At 36.0% G+C, this 14655-nt stretch overlaps 1 protein-coding gene across 1 annotated transcript; it reads right to left on the bottom strand.

Annotated features, from left to right (window-relative positions):
• Positions 1–449: 449 nt before the first annotated feature.
• Positions 450–11157, bottom strand: LOC146163162 (uncharacterized). Its single transcript, XM_083382539.1, has 14 exons — positions 11001–11157; positions 10243–10418; positions 9175–9258; positions 8636–8717; positions 8124–8251; positions 7382–7478; positions 6661–6791; positions 5768–5902; positions 5198–5325; positions 4022–4236; positions 3395–3630; positions 2374–2515; positions 1603–1676; positions 450–1166 (listed from the first exon to the last, which is right to left on the bottom strand). Exons 1-14 carry the CDS (start codon positions 11122–11124, stop codon positions 906–908), a joined length of 2013 nt encoding a protein of 670 aa, XP_083238665.1. The 5' UTR covers positions 11125–11157; the 3' UTR covers positions 450–905.
• Positions 11158–14655: the final 3498 nt, after the last annotated feature.

Consider the following 14655-nt stretch of genomic DNA (forward strand, 5'->3'; position numbering starts at 1 on the left):
CTACACAAATGTACCGACAATCATTTTTGTCATAGTTCCCTGTACAAAATACAAATCAGGGAATAAAATATTGTGGCATTGGGGATCAACTATTAGCTACGATTGGTATTAATATTCCAAAAATATTGAATCAACGCTATTAACAGATTGTCAATGAGCCGACTTTCCTAACTACAACAACGCGGTTACCAAAATGTTGTAAAAAAATGTTTATTAAAACGGCATCAACTTGTGGGGGTATAAATCCCAAATATTGGGAAAGCATGACGTCACTGATCAGTTATTCCCCCTAAAAAGCCAAAAACATAACCCTGTTGCCACTTTATCACTTTTTAGCCCCCATTTAATCAAAGCTAAAATGACCGCTTTATATTTTTCGGTAAAGGCCCAACTTAAGGCCCAAACTCACGAAATACGTCATCATGACATAACGCAAACCCAGAAGGAACCGAATTTCTCCGTGGAGTATTTCGAGCTAAAACTCGCGTGTTGTATCTCGGGGAGCCAGAATTTAAAGGGGGAAACGCCGCTTTTAAAAGAAGAGCGTCTTTTGTCTCTTCTAAGATGTTGTTGGGAATCCTAAAAGGTTTACCGGCCGTTGCCTAAGGGTCTCCAACTTTAATTATCAATTGAATTTATATTATCATATTGGCGTCAAGAAATACGTGAAGACGAGTGAATAAAATCGCGTGATCGCGGGGAGCCAGAATTTGGGCACCGATTTTGAAAAGAAGAGCGTCCTTTGTGTCTTCCGAGATGTTGATCCGCTTGTTCCTCAACAAAAATTGGAGCGTAAGTCCAGGAGGTAACTAACCGGATGCTGGATGAATCCGCGTTAAAAAGGATGAACGATGGGCAGCGGAATACTGCAAAGATGATGGAGTCCTCCGGATCTTGGATGAGGATCAACAACTGATCAGCTGTTGAGCATCCGGGATCTTCCCAGAGGATGAAGTAGGAGACTTCCGGCCCCCAAAGTCCGGGGAATTCCCTCCCGTTGTGGATGACGTCATAGTTGTGGAGGGTCTTTGGATGTTGCTGGGAGCGTCTTCTTTGATCCTCTGTTCCTCTTGTGGATGGGGACTTGACAGTCGGCTCCTCTTTGGGAGGAGATGGTCGGATGAGGAAGAGGGGTGGTGAGGTAATTGGGAGGACGAGGTTATTCCCTGGGGTGAAAAACGATGGTTATTGTGGGAAGTGGCCGGATGACTTAATCATTACAAGTCTGCAGCCTTCCTAAAAATTTCCCTAAACTTTTGGTTAAAAAGCACCAATCGAACGACCAACCGTTGCTATGCCAACAAGCACAGGGATGACGCCACCGGAAAAAAACAATCGAAATACTTTTTAACACGCAAATCAATTCAGACTTTGTGGCAACCCTGGATAAGGATCTTACTTTTTTGAAAGGCCCACAAAATGGCTCGGCGGTTTATTAGCGCAGGATTTTTTGATTTTCCAATATTTTTGAAAAACATGCCAAAATTTACGGCAATGCTTCAAAATATTTTTAAGTGTAACTTAAAATCAGGGTCTCCCACGTATTTGGTTAAAGGTTTATCTACTAATATTAGGTATCAATGTTTATTTCAAACTACGCACCTGTAAAGTCTTACTGGTCGATGTAGCTTGGCTCGGATAATTTGACTCCAACTCGTCTATTGAGGATAAAACGTCTGAAAAACAAAACAAATTCTTCAGCAAACAACTAATATTAGGGAGGGGGTGCCCGACACTTGGCATTTTATTCCGATATTTGGCATTTTATTCCGATATTTGGCCTTTTATTCCGACATTTGGCCTTTTATTCCGATATTTGGCATTTTATTCCGATATTTTGGACAAAAAGTATCGGGAACCGATACTACATGGCGTCATAAATAAAGGCATTTTTTCGATTATTAGGACATTGGCGTTCACAAATTCAGTTCCCTATGTTTATCAACAAACTTTTTTTGATACATTTACATTTTTATGTAAAAAAAAACGTTGCGTTATATTCCAATTTGAAATTCCGGTATTACTTGATACGAGCCTAGTATCGGCCGAGTACCGATACTAGGCCTCCTGTATCGACTCCGATCCAATATTATCGGACAAGCCTACAAGCAAGGCAGGCTAGAAAAACAACTAGAACTTGCAGTAAGGGTTGAACTTAGATATGAAATGTTTCTGTTTTGTTTTTTTGCAGAACGTTAAGTTGTTGGGAATTATGTCACCATGTTTTAATTTCTAATAAACTAGTTCCTTATAAAAATATTTTTTGTCACATACAAAGAAACAAAATATTTGCTGTTAAAAAAAATAGCTAACTTTAAATTGTTTTCCCATATTAAAGCTACACAGAATGTTAAAACATTTTCGCTACTTTACCTTGCAGGAGAGGCGTGGTGCGCCGCACAGTGGCCGCTGCCTGGTCCCCCTGGAGGGCGGGGGTAATTTCGGCGGGGTCAAGGGGCCGGAACCCCCTCTCGGACGATGTGGGGCAAATCTGGGAGGGGTCAACCTCGGCCGCCTGATAAAGGAAGGGTAAGTTAGTTGGGTTACGTTTTTAGGTCGGTGGTCTTTAAATCTCGAGCATTTTGGCGTGAATTTTCTGTTATCTGAAAACTCTTTTTAAGGAAGGCGCAAAATATTTCAGGACATGGTAGAAAGCCTACCTCAGACTTTTAAAGCCTTTTTTGCATTAGATCAGGGGTTCTCAAACTTTTTTTACCGCGGACCCCTAAAATTTTTTTTAACCTAGCGTGGACCACGGTCGGCAAAAATCCCAAATGACATCATAAATTGACGTCACAGTACAAATAGACTTTATAAATCTGCTGATTTTGGTCAAAAAATGTGAAAGTGAAATGGAGTCTAAATAGGATTCAGTGCAAAACCGTTTCATTTTTAATCAAACGGTTTTCTTTAAAAACTTAAATATACACTAATATTTTAAGTAGGCCTTCATGGACCCCAGTTTAAGAACCCCTGCATTAGATGTTGATTGAAATAACAGTCTTAAAACAATTAAACCTTTGTGTTCTTTCAATTTGTCGCTTGTAAATTTGGGTAAAAAAGTTAACAAGACTGGCATAAATTTTTAACAATTTATAAGCATCTTCCGAATTCATTATCACGCTGCATTACAGATCCGTGCATAGGGTACAAAAGTTGTTATTCTATTAAGTTGTTATTCTAAATCTATATTTTATTCGCTATCGTAAATTAAAAATACGAAAACCAGTGTACGATATCATAATATTCGGCACACACATTCAATAATTTTACTTGGAAATGCCTTGTAGCACTAGCATCCTCTGTGCATAAAGTCTACTTTACCTCAAACTGCCCTTTTATTATAAATTAGGAACTTATTACAATTTTCGACACAAAATAGAGACGCATTTACCTGGAAATGCCTTGTAGCCTCATCTGTGTTGTTGTTATTGTTGCACGCCGTCACCACCGTACTTGCTACGGGGGCAAAATTTCCGGGGTCAGAATACCCCACGTTAATCGGGGGCTCGGTGAAGGGTACTGAGGGCGAGATGTTACCCAGGTGTGGGGCCGAATGGGGCATTGGCTGGATGTTGGCAAACATTGCTGGGTCGTCGGCAAAATCGCTGTCCAATAACCCGTTCATTTCTGGAAAAGAAAGTTAAAGAAATACTTTTAGGTTGAAAATAAATATAAAAAACCGACGCTTTAAATTGAAATAAATATAAACTATTACCATTTTTTTGGCAATCGCTTTGAGAAAAGCCAGTCATTTCTGGAAAAGAATAATTTTAATTATTTTGCAATGATACTTAAAAACACAAAAAAACATTTATGTCCGGTAATTTGAAAAGCACATTAGTAAAAATCTATTTTCTCCGAGTTTATCGAATATCCCACAAAGGTTTATTTAATCCTGCGCCGATATTTTGCTATTTACTTTAGTGGAAAAACCCGTTTAATTTTAAAGCGTAAAAATGACGTTTTTCGAATTTAGAAAATAAGCAAACATCAAAAAAAAAAAAAAAAAAAAACTCACCGGAATAGTCAGTGTTGGGTGAATCTGGGTAATGGTTGTTGGGTCGATGTCGCGCGTGGCTCCGTGTCACCCTCAAGTCGATAAGATGCTGTTGGAGGGCCGCGCTGTGGGTCAGGGGGGCCTGGGTGGCTGAGGTAGCCCCACTGGAACCCGAACCCCCCATTCCGGCCGATAGAGAGTGCTCCGTCTCGTCGAGGAGACGCTCCATGTAATCGCTGTGGAAAAGTTAGGTTAGAGCAAGGGTTCGAAAACTGGGGTACGTTGACTTATGTAGGGGGTCCATGAATGCCTAATCGAAATGCAGGTGTATAATTGGTAAAATAGGTTGAACGTTTAAAAAAAAATACAATTGTTTTGTTATTATTTACAATTTTGTTAGATCAGGGGTTCTTGGACTAGTTTTAGTGCATGAAGGCCTAATTGAAATGTTGGTGTAAGATAATTTGCAAAACAGAAATTTCAAAACAACAGAGTTTAAATGAAAAAAAAGTTGCGGGTCTTGCACGTGCCTACGACACCGGGTTTTAATCCAAAACCCTGCGACTAGGGATTCGGAAATTTCAAAAACACGCTTCGTCACCCTCTGCCTAAATCGGGGGTGTCCAACTTAAACATGCCGGTTTTTATCTTGTAACTTCTTCCCGTGCCAAAGTTTAGTAACTATTTTTTTTTCTAATCTTAACAGCGCTTTTATACCAAAAATAAAAACCGTATAATGTTATAATATCCGAAGTAATTGTTGGTTGACGTAATTATTGGGATTGTTTTGTATTATGAACACAATTGGCTATATAACAAATTTAGTTTTTTGGCGATTGGCTGTATTTTGGGGGGTTTGCGTGCCATTTTTTTATTAATTCGCGTGCCTCATGTTGGACACCCCTGGCCTAAATGAATTTACACTTAGTTTCACATTTGTTTGATTGAAAACAGCGAGTTATTAAGTCAACTTCTTAAGTGCACTATTTACACACATAATTTAGGCGGGCCTAAATAAATTAAAATAATACTTAAAGACTTTTCAATACATAAATCAACTCCAAGGACATTCAAAAACTTTAAAGACGAAGACTTTGTGGCAATCCTGATAGTTGTAAAGAAGTTGATTTTACGATCCTTAACCTAAACCATCTTTATCTCCGGTTAATCCACGGTCATTTCGCCCCCTGTACTTACGTAACGCCAGGGTGCAGCGAGTCCTTCTTCTTCCCGAGTCTTGTTTTAGCGTTGAAGTTGTCGTAACGTTCAGTCTTCTTCCAAATGTAGTAGAACTTAACGATGTCGCCGATAGCCTTCGTTTTTACCTTCAGGAAGAAAGGCAACGTTAAATATATGGATGAAAATTGCCCAGCGGTCCTTTAACTTTTTTAAATTATTTGTATGGCGGACATTTTTCCTTTTTATGGTCGTTTTTAAAGCAGAAGGCAAAAGGGTCCGCACTTTTTGAGTGATTTTTGATGCTTTTATATATATATTTAATTAGACAACAACAAATTAATAATTTGAAGTATGGATGGTCTTTGTTTTTTTAAAGGTTTAAAAAGTATTTACTTTAAGGGTCAAAAATGCGTTAGTTTAATCAAGTTTTTTTGTGTTTTTTATCTTGATCTGTGACCATTAGAACGAGAGCAAAAGGTCACTTATTTTGCCAAAGGCCATTAGAACAAGCACAAAAAGTGACTTACTAATTCAGTCATTTTTTTTTATATCTGTGGCTACTGAAACAAGAGCATAAACGTCACTTACCTTGTTGTGATGAATGGCGTGAAAGTCTTTCCCGTACAAAGAAAGTCCCAGTTCGAACTGACGACATTCTTCCTCAGACCAAACGTGCATCTCGTTCGCCAGCGATCGCGGTCGCCACTTGAAGCGACGCAGCGCCTGAAACAATGGCGCAAGTGTGACGTCACACTTGCAACAATCGAGCGGCTGTGTGACGTAACAGTACCCCGGGCTTTGTAGTGCTTTCCGTAACCCCAAAAATGCAGATTTCAATGCTTAAGGCTAAAAACAAGTTTGGAGCGTCGGTTTTAAACTCTGAAACTTTTTCGTCCTGTGGACACTTTAAGCGCTATTTAAAACTCGATTCTTCCCTAAAATCAGGAAATGTAAATTCGTTAATATACCACGAACTTAAAAACCTTTTTTTTTGCAAGATTTTCAGCCGCTATATATTTGTCCCAGATTAATAGTTATTTATTTGCTGAATTGTATTTCTTTTAACAAGTCGTAGTAACTGTACACTCAAGTCAATGACTTACGAAAAATACCTGCAATGATTAGATTTTGAATTGGCCTCTTATAATTTGCAACAATATGCACATCCACGCAAATTTCAACAACATGTCCTTTATTTGGTAAAATTTTAGATCCTACCCTCAACTAAATTACTTGTGCATTTTATTCGTGTTTGATGAACCAAAGCAGTGTTTTGTCACAAGCTTATTGTGTAAAACAGTTTGCATCCATTGGGGCCTCCACCTATTCACCTCATCCTATGTAGAAACCTAGCAAGAAAGTTAATAGAAACTAAATTATTTACAACAACTTCTCCAGCCCTACAATCAGGCTTCGGTTGTTTTTGATGGCGACATTTTTGAGCTCAGAACCAACAGGTGATACAATCTGCACTTATTAACCTCGTCTGTATCGTTGTCGCATTGTGTTAGGAGGAAGAGGGCGTCCTCGTTATCCCGAAGATGACCTCCCACCGGGATCATGAAAGGGTCGGTCGTGCTGGGTAAGGACACCATCGAAAGGTAATCCTCCACTGAAATCCAAAAATAAGGTAGTCAACCTAGTAATAGGTAGTTTTAACTTCTAAATTCAAAAAAATGTTAAAAAATAAGTAATAAAATTAAGGAGGTTAAGTTTGGAGTATCATTCACACTGAAGAAGGCGATTTGAATAGGTTGCGGAAACGTTGGGTAGCAGTTATAATTACAAGAGGGGCTGTTTTTTGACTGATATTATGCATGGTAGCAAAATAATAAATATCATAGACTCAATACAATGTTTTTTCATTCACCCTGGAGAAGGCGGCTTGTATTTGTTGCCGAAACGTTGGTTAACAATTACAATTACCAGAGGAGCTGTTTTTCGATTAATGTTATGAAAGTCTGGGCCAATAAGGTGATAGTATTAGTACCTGTCTGACACATAACAAATTTATATTGGAATTTTAGCCATAATTTGGAATGCAACATGGCGGTTTTACTTAAAAAAGGTCAGGATCATGATACTTTTTGTCCAAAATATCGGATAAATTCCCAAGTGTAGGACATTTCTATTTACTGGTAGTAAGAGTTTATATTTTTCATGCATTTTTAGTTTAATGAGCTGCTATAATATGCAGCTTACCTTTATCCATGTCAACTTTTTCTGGATCCCAGACCAGTTTGTCAGTTTCGTCGTCATAATCTGCATCTTGTTTCTTAAGTTCTGGTATGGAGTCCACCTAAAATACAGAACATACATACAGTGTTGGTTTGACTTAATTCACTTAAGACTTTAAATCAAGTCATAAGTCGCTTTGTTAAAATGACTGGACTTCCAAAAGAATTGAAATTGAGTGTTTGGATTTTTGCATCTTAAATATAATTTGCTTGTTATACCTTGCACTTTCGTTATTTTTTAGCACAGTTATTGCTTATAGTCGGACGACAAGTTTACCAATTTCAATAAGTCCGACGTTTTATTTTATTCTAAAGATTTGGAAAGGGATTTGACTTAAGTCTCTGTTTTACAAATAACATGAGTGGGAATTTAGCACTTATCACACATATTTGATACCTTTCACAATTAGATACGTGGAACACCACAAAAACCCAATAGTTCGAATTATCACCCGGCTTCAATTATGTCACATTAAAGACATTTGTGATTTGTGTATGTTTTGTAGTTAAACACAAAAATATATCAATGATGGACTACATTGATTGAAACAAAAGCCTTATAATTCCTTAAAGTAAAAAAATTAAGTTCATTTAAAAGGACCTTTGGTCTAAAAAGAATGGACTATATATTTTTTTAATTCCTAATATAATAAGTTTCAGAACAGTTTGGCCAAAAAGTTTTGGTTCGGTTCAAATTGGCTGTTTACCTGATAATCCTCTCCTACTCTTGGTGGCTTCTTCCAGTCTTCAGGTGGAGGAGCGTAATCTCCGTCACAATCCCCATCTTCATCAGAGTCAGGATGCGGGTGAGGAGGACTCAGGAAGGTTGTGTTGGCTGGAAGAGAAAAAATTATGTTATCTCTTTGCCTTGAAATATCATCTAATTTCCACAGGATACGCAAGCTGTAATCGTTGGTCATAAACAACTTTAAAAGGGCTAGATCACAGTTCCTCAACACATATGTGTGTGTGTATGTTTCATTGAATGATATGGTACTGTGGATCCCCCCTTGTACTAACAGATTGAGCAAGCATTGACGTTTTACATCTTTAAAAAAATATGTGTGTTTTATTGCTATCATTCTTTAAATAAGAATTACACATGGAACAAGCAACATAAAAATAAAGCAATTTAGGGTAACTTCAAATTTTCACCTAGTAACCACATAACTAAAACTAATTTAATAATATTTTTCAAATGTTTAGTTCGCAAACTTACATCGCAGCTTTCGTATTCTGTCTTGGTTTTCTCTTCTTTCTTCTGCTTCAGTTTCAACGGCAGGCGACTGCGAACAAAATTGCTTACTTGTAAATGGTTTGTATTTGTTACATGAGTTAACACATTACATATGAGACAAACTCTGGCCTATGGGTCGGGTATTGCTCACCAAGCAATTTTTACCTGCATTGGACGTATTATTTTTTAAAAACCCTTTGCCATTTTAATCTATTATATTGTTGAATAAGCTACACTTGTAAAGCAACTTTACTGTTTTCAGCTGTTAAAAACAATGCATTTTTCACCCTTTTTCACAATTCATAATTTGTCTATTTTCTATTTTTAATCTGGTGCATAAATACATTTATTTATTCTTATGAGCCTCCCTGTCAAAAATATTTGCTCACCCCTGGGTATAAAACAAATAATGTTTTACCTCATAAAATACCACAGCCCACCTGGCGATGTACATAACCCTAGGGTGAAATTCAATAATTTCACTATTTTGGGCTAAAAAATAGGACAAGTGACATTATTACCTCCTCTCTTTCTTCTTCCTGTGATTGAGAATCCGGTTTTGCTGAGTACATCGCCAGAAGTTCTTCCAAAGGCATCTCCCCTTCCTACAACCATAACATAAACAAATGCTGTTAAACAGACAAGGCCTGCATTTCAATATGTATATTGCATATATCCCCTACCTATAACGATAACAAAAAGCAATGCTTTTAAAATGACTTTAATATACCAATAACAGAAACCAAAAAGCTCTTCCAAAGGCATCTCCCCTTCCTGAATAAAAAACAGAGCTTGCACTTTCTATGCAATATAAAGAACCTTAATGTCATCTTTTTGAACTCCTTTTAACTTTTTACCATCATGACCAACTACTTTTTTATTTTTGTTTGTATTAAGTTTGCCATTAGCATGCCATACAGAAAAAATGACAATTCATAGATGTAACACTTTGTATAAAAATTTATACGGACTTACTCCGACCTCTAGTCGTTGCGCCACCCCCAGTTTGGGAGGCTCTGGTCCAACTTACATTGCAAGACATAGCAAATATGTTTGTCATTGCTATTGATAAAGTAAAGCAAGCTTTTTATTTTTATTCTGACTGTGACCTGATATTTTGTTTGTTATATATTTTTTGGGCATTAACTCAGATATGCAGACATTGTTGTTACATTTTTAAGCAGGTTCACTGTTTGAGGAGAACCTTGGGAACATTTATCATTTAAAGCAGTGGTTCCCAAACTGTGTGCCGCGGCACACTAGTGTGCCTCGAGAGTTTGTCAAGTGTGCCGCAAAACTTTTTGTAATTTCTGTAAATAGAGTATTTGTATTACCAATAGGCATACACGCAAGTGGTTTAGACTTATATTTGCACTATTCAATACAAATTAATATTTTGAGACATTTACATAAAGTTTGTCGTGTGGTAAGGCGATTGTAAAATTACTCTATTGATGTTCTTTAAAAGTGTGCCGCGAAATAGCTAAGATTTTTTTAGGGTGCCGCGAAAGTTTGGGAACCACTGATTTAAAGAATGTGAAGCAGGTTGCAGAGTGCACCCTGGGTTGTTTTGTAAACATTAAACTCACCCTGGTAAGATCGTCCAACTCGTCTGAATCTTCTTCATCTTCCTCTTCTTCTTCTTCCAACGTTGATTCGTCGTCAAAGTCGTGCACCATTGCATCGACTGAAGGCTCAAACTCACCGTCCACGTCGTCCGTAGATAGCGACGAGGCAGGAGATGTTTGGTTTGGGTTATAGGTCGCTGAAGAGGTTGATTGCGGAGTTGTAGTCGATGTACCTGGTGTGGCATCTGTAAAAAAATGAATACAAATAGATTTAGATTTAAATAAGAATACAATAGGTTTTTTAAACATGGTGTTTTATGAAGTATTATTGGTACACTCAATAGGATGCCCTTGAAAAGGCTTACCACAATCAAAAAACTTAATCAAGATACTAGTTTCACTAAGGCCAGACTAGAGAAACAACTAGCCTGTAGTGGTGATATTTGAACTCTCGACCTCGGTCATACCGGGACCGTCGCACACAGGCTCAGAACAGAGCAATCCGGCAAACAATGATAGCTCCGCTGCCTGCTGCATACGGTTCCTGTTGGTAATACCAGCCTGCAGTGAGGTTCGAACTCACGGCCTAGGTCAATCACAAGTATATTGTAGAACCAAAGGTAGGTCAGAAAAAAAGAGGTTCTGGATGTGAAGGATTTACATTTTGTAAGCAAAGCAACTTGACACTTACTCTGATTTAAACTCTAATACACTTCATTAATAGGCTTAAATTGTCCAAAAATCTAAAATGTTAGACATCAATTTAAAACTAGAATTGCCTTGATGTGATGAATCCTGCATATTTGTGTCAGCTGTAGACGAACTGTCCATCGTCGTACTGTCTTTATTTTGCTCAGCTTCTTTTTCTGAATTCTTCTTCCAAGTGCTTCCGTCGAACTTCATGTTAATCTTGGGAATGCTGTAGTCGGCACTTTCCTTCAAGACAGAACCTAATCCAGAATTTTCACTGGGCCTATCTTCCATAATGAACCCTGTGAAAAAAACAACTTTCAATTTTCAGTTTTTGCCATTTTTTCCCTGTTTGGATAAAACCTTTCATTTTAGCCAAACAAACAAAATATTGTTAAGTTTTTTGCTGACTCACATTTTTTGCCTTGTTTGTAAAATAAATTGGCGGATCTAGAACAATTTGTCGCCAAAGTGTGTAATTTTTTTTTAAACTCAATTATGTTTATAGTATGTCAGTTTTGATAAGATTCGTTTTACCCAAAGGTGTTTTTCGTCTTATCATGCCCTCCAAAATAAGTTTCATCAACTTAACGATGTAAAGGCGATTTTTAACTTTGTGCAAATCGACAACATGTTCGTAATGTAGCTGCTGTATTAACATTTAAACCTTTCAAACCTAAAACTTGAATAAAAACATAAACTTTTTAGTGTTTTTAAAATTCACGCCCCCGCCCCTAAACAAAAATAGATCTGCGCTTTGTGTTAAAGTTTTAAAAAAAGGAACTTCTCTCATATTTTGCAAATGAATTAACTGGAAAAGCCTAAACCCAAATCAATTTATTTCAGTTCTGTATTTCGACACATTTTTTAAATTTTTTATTTAACGTCAAAACTACATTTTTTAATTTTCCTGACCTGCTATTAGATGAAATTAAAGAATAAGTTTTATTGAAGTATTTCTGCAAATATTAACCACGATAAATATTTGCAAAGTAAAATTATAAAAACAGAACATTGTGAATTTTTTTTTGACAATTTCGTTTTGTTGCTTAAAAATAAAAAAATTCAAGTTAAGTATAACCTATAACGATAATGACAAAATTAAAAGGTATAAATTAAAACTGAAAAAATAGTAACTCTAAACAAAATCTCGTAAATAAGCTAATATTTAGTAAACAACTAGTAGAAACCAAAAATTGCGGCGGTAAAATAAGAATCTTGAAAAAAACATTTTACCCACAATAAATTGGTAAAAAATATAAATATTTATTTAAATTTGTTTTACTAAAAGTTTAGAAACATTAAAACTGCAATAAATCGGTTTGATTTCGTTTTAAAAAGTAATTACAAACTTTACCGAATTTTAGTTTTTTAGTCAAAATGAAAAAAACCCAAATTAGTTATAACAGCGCCATCACGTGTACAAAAAACACAATAGATACCGATATCCAAAATATGTCTACTTAAAGAGTTTATACAGTTTAACTATAAAACTGAAAATGATTTACCTGTAAAATAGTCTAATGAATGAAAAATTAGATTGTTTTTATCGCAGTAAATAGCCGCTGTATTTAGTTAATGACATAAAATGGTTTCTATTTTCAGCTTTTACAAATGTTGCATCATCAAAAGCAATGACAGATTATTCTAAATCTGATTAAACATTTAGTACCGAAATATTTGAAACCTATTATATTTGCATAAACTAGTTTTGTTCTGTCAAAGAAACATATCATTTCGAAACTTTACTACTAACACTAGCGGAGACGTTAGTTTGTATTAAGCACTACTAGTTGGCGTAAAAGCATTAGCCTACGCTTCTTAGCTGGTGACCGCGAAGCTTTTTTACGTTGGCTTTGGTGTATTTATCCAAGCTATTAAAATTGGTTCTACACTATGAGATATCTCAACAATTACAGCAAATACAATATACAACCTGTTTGAACTTACAGTACAATTTTTTTTTTGTATGTGGTTGTGGAAATATTTTCGTTTATTGTAGTGCGCACTACAATACAAGACTGTTAGATGTACCGGTTTCGCATTAGAATTGAATTGGCAATTGTTTTGCCGCTACATCTTATTGTTTACCCTGGAAAACAATCCGCTAATTTTTTTTGTTTTGAGAAAGAATTGGAATTCTTCGAGAGATCACAAATTTATGTCCTAACGTTGCGCCACAAAGACGAGCTTCTGTGTTTAAAAACAAGCAAACTTTTACATGGATAAAATAGGCAAAAAAGTAAATAGGCAAAAAAATAGTTTGGGTGAACTTGTAAAATATGTTATGCGTAACAAATGAGAAAAAATAACGTAAGAGGAATGACTAAAAAAAAAGAAACAGCTACCTATATGAATAAACATTTTTAAGTGAATGAGCGCAGTCCATGTGATGTGGCCTTCCTATAAAGGAAGCATTGGTATTTGATTATAAAAAGGTCGTAAAGACTGCTGGATACAAACACATATTACTATACTGCACCAAAGGTAACGCAAATTAGAAACAGTAGCCTAATTTAGCTATTAGTCAAACTCTTAAAAAGTGGATTTTTTAGGCGTTAGTTCAGAACAGTGGTTCTCCAAAATTTTCACTTGGCGGATCTATTTTTGTTTCTGTAAATAATTGATTTCTCATTTTGGAAACAGGAAACAGTTACAAAGCAGTGTACAATAATTTCTCTTAGTTACAAAACATTTAAACAAACGTTGTATCAGGTAATTATTATTTAAAAAAAAAGATCAAGCGGACACCTTAAAACCTTTCACAGACTCCAGCTTAAGAACCACTGGTTTACTCTTGACCAATGATCTTTTTCGCAGCCTAAACAATTTAGGGTGTGCAATGCGGATAAAACTATTGCAACCCGACATAAATGACCTTTCATAAATAAAACAAATGCACCAGTTGTTAAAGCAATTTTTTTATACATACGAACGAAATAGAAGAAAGGCAAATTATAAGCACGACTTGAAGATTACTCCATTCAAACAAAACAAACGAAAAAAAACGTATATCACAGCAGCAAAGTAACTTTAGCTGGTACACGACAAAAAAACAGTTCTCGGTAGAATACCAGCCAAAAAAAGGTAGTTGTAGAATAATTGACGAACTGCGAACTTTAGAGAGAAGACTTTCGATATTTAATACCTTGCACAAATGCTATATTATAGGAAAAATCGAAATAGCTGAAGAAAAATCGAAGCACTATAATTGAAACAGGAATTTCAATTTTTTTTTATCGTAAACAATATTCTTGGTTCGCATGGCCTAGAGTAGGGATAAAACTGTTCAGAGATGACTTCATGAATTGATGTCGTTGAACATGACTTGAAAACCTGCTGTGTTCGGTCAAACAAGTATTAAATCTCGAAATTTTCGAATATTACATATTCATAAGGCCAGCCAGCCAGCAAAAGGAACCCCAATTATTGGTAACCTGGCAAAGGAAAATAATCAAGACCGCAAAATTAAAACACAAAGTCTTTTGGGCAAGTAACTTTGGTTGAAATGAAGTGTTTCATTATGCAATTTTTTTATAAAATTCAGGTATCTATCAAAAGTCGTGCATATAAAACAATTTGCTGGTTACATACTGCGTTTTGTTTTATAAGTTTTTTTTGTTTTATAAGTTATTGCCCATTATCGGAAGAGTTTAATCCTTTGAGTAGTTTAACAATTAATTTTCATGACAAGGACTTGACTTGCACCAAACATGACTTGACTGGGTCTTGACTTGGTATTTA

Source organism: Ascidiella aspersa, chromosome 2 (assembly GCF_963924565.1).
Source record: "Ascidiella aspersa chromosome 2, kaAscAspe10.2, whole genome shotgun sequence".
NCBI classification, from domain to species: Eukaryota; Metazoa; Chordata; class Ascidiacea; order Phlebobranchia; family Ascidiidae; genus Ascidiella; species Ascidiella aspersa.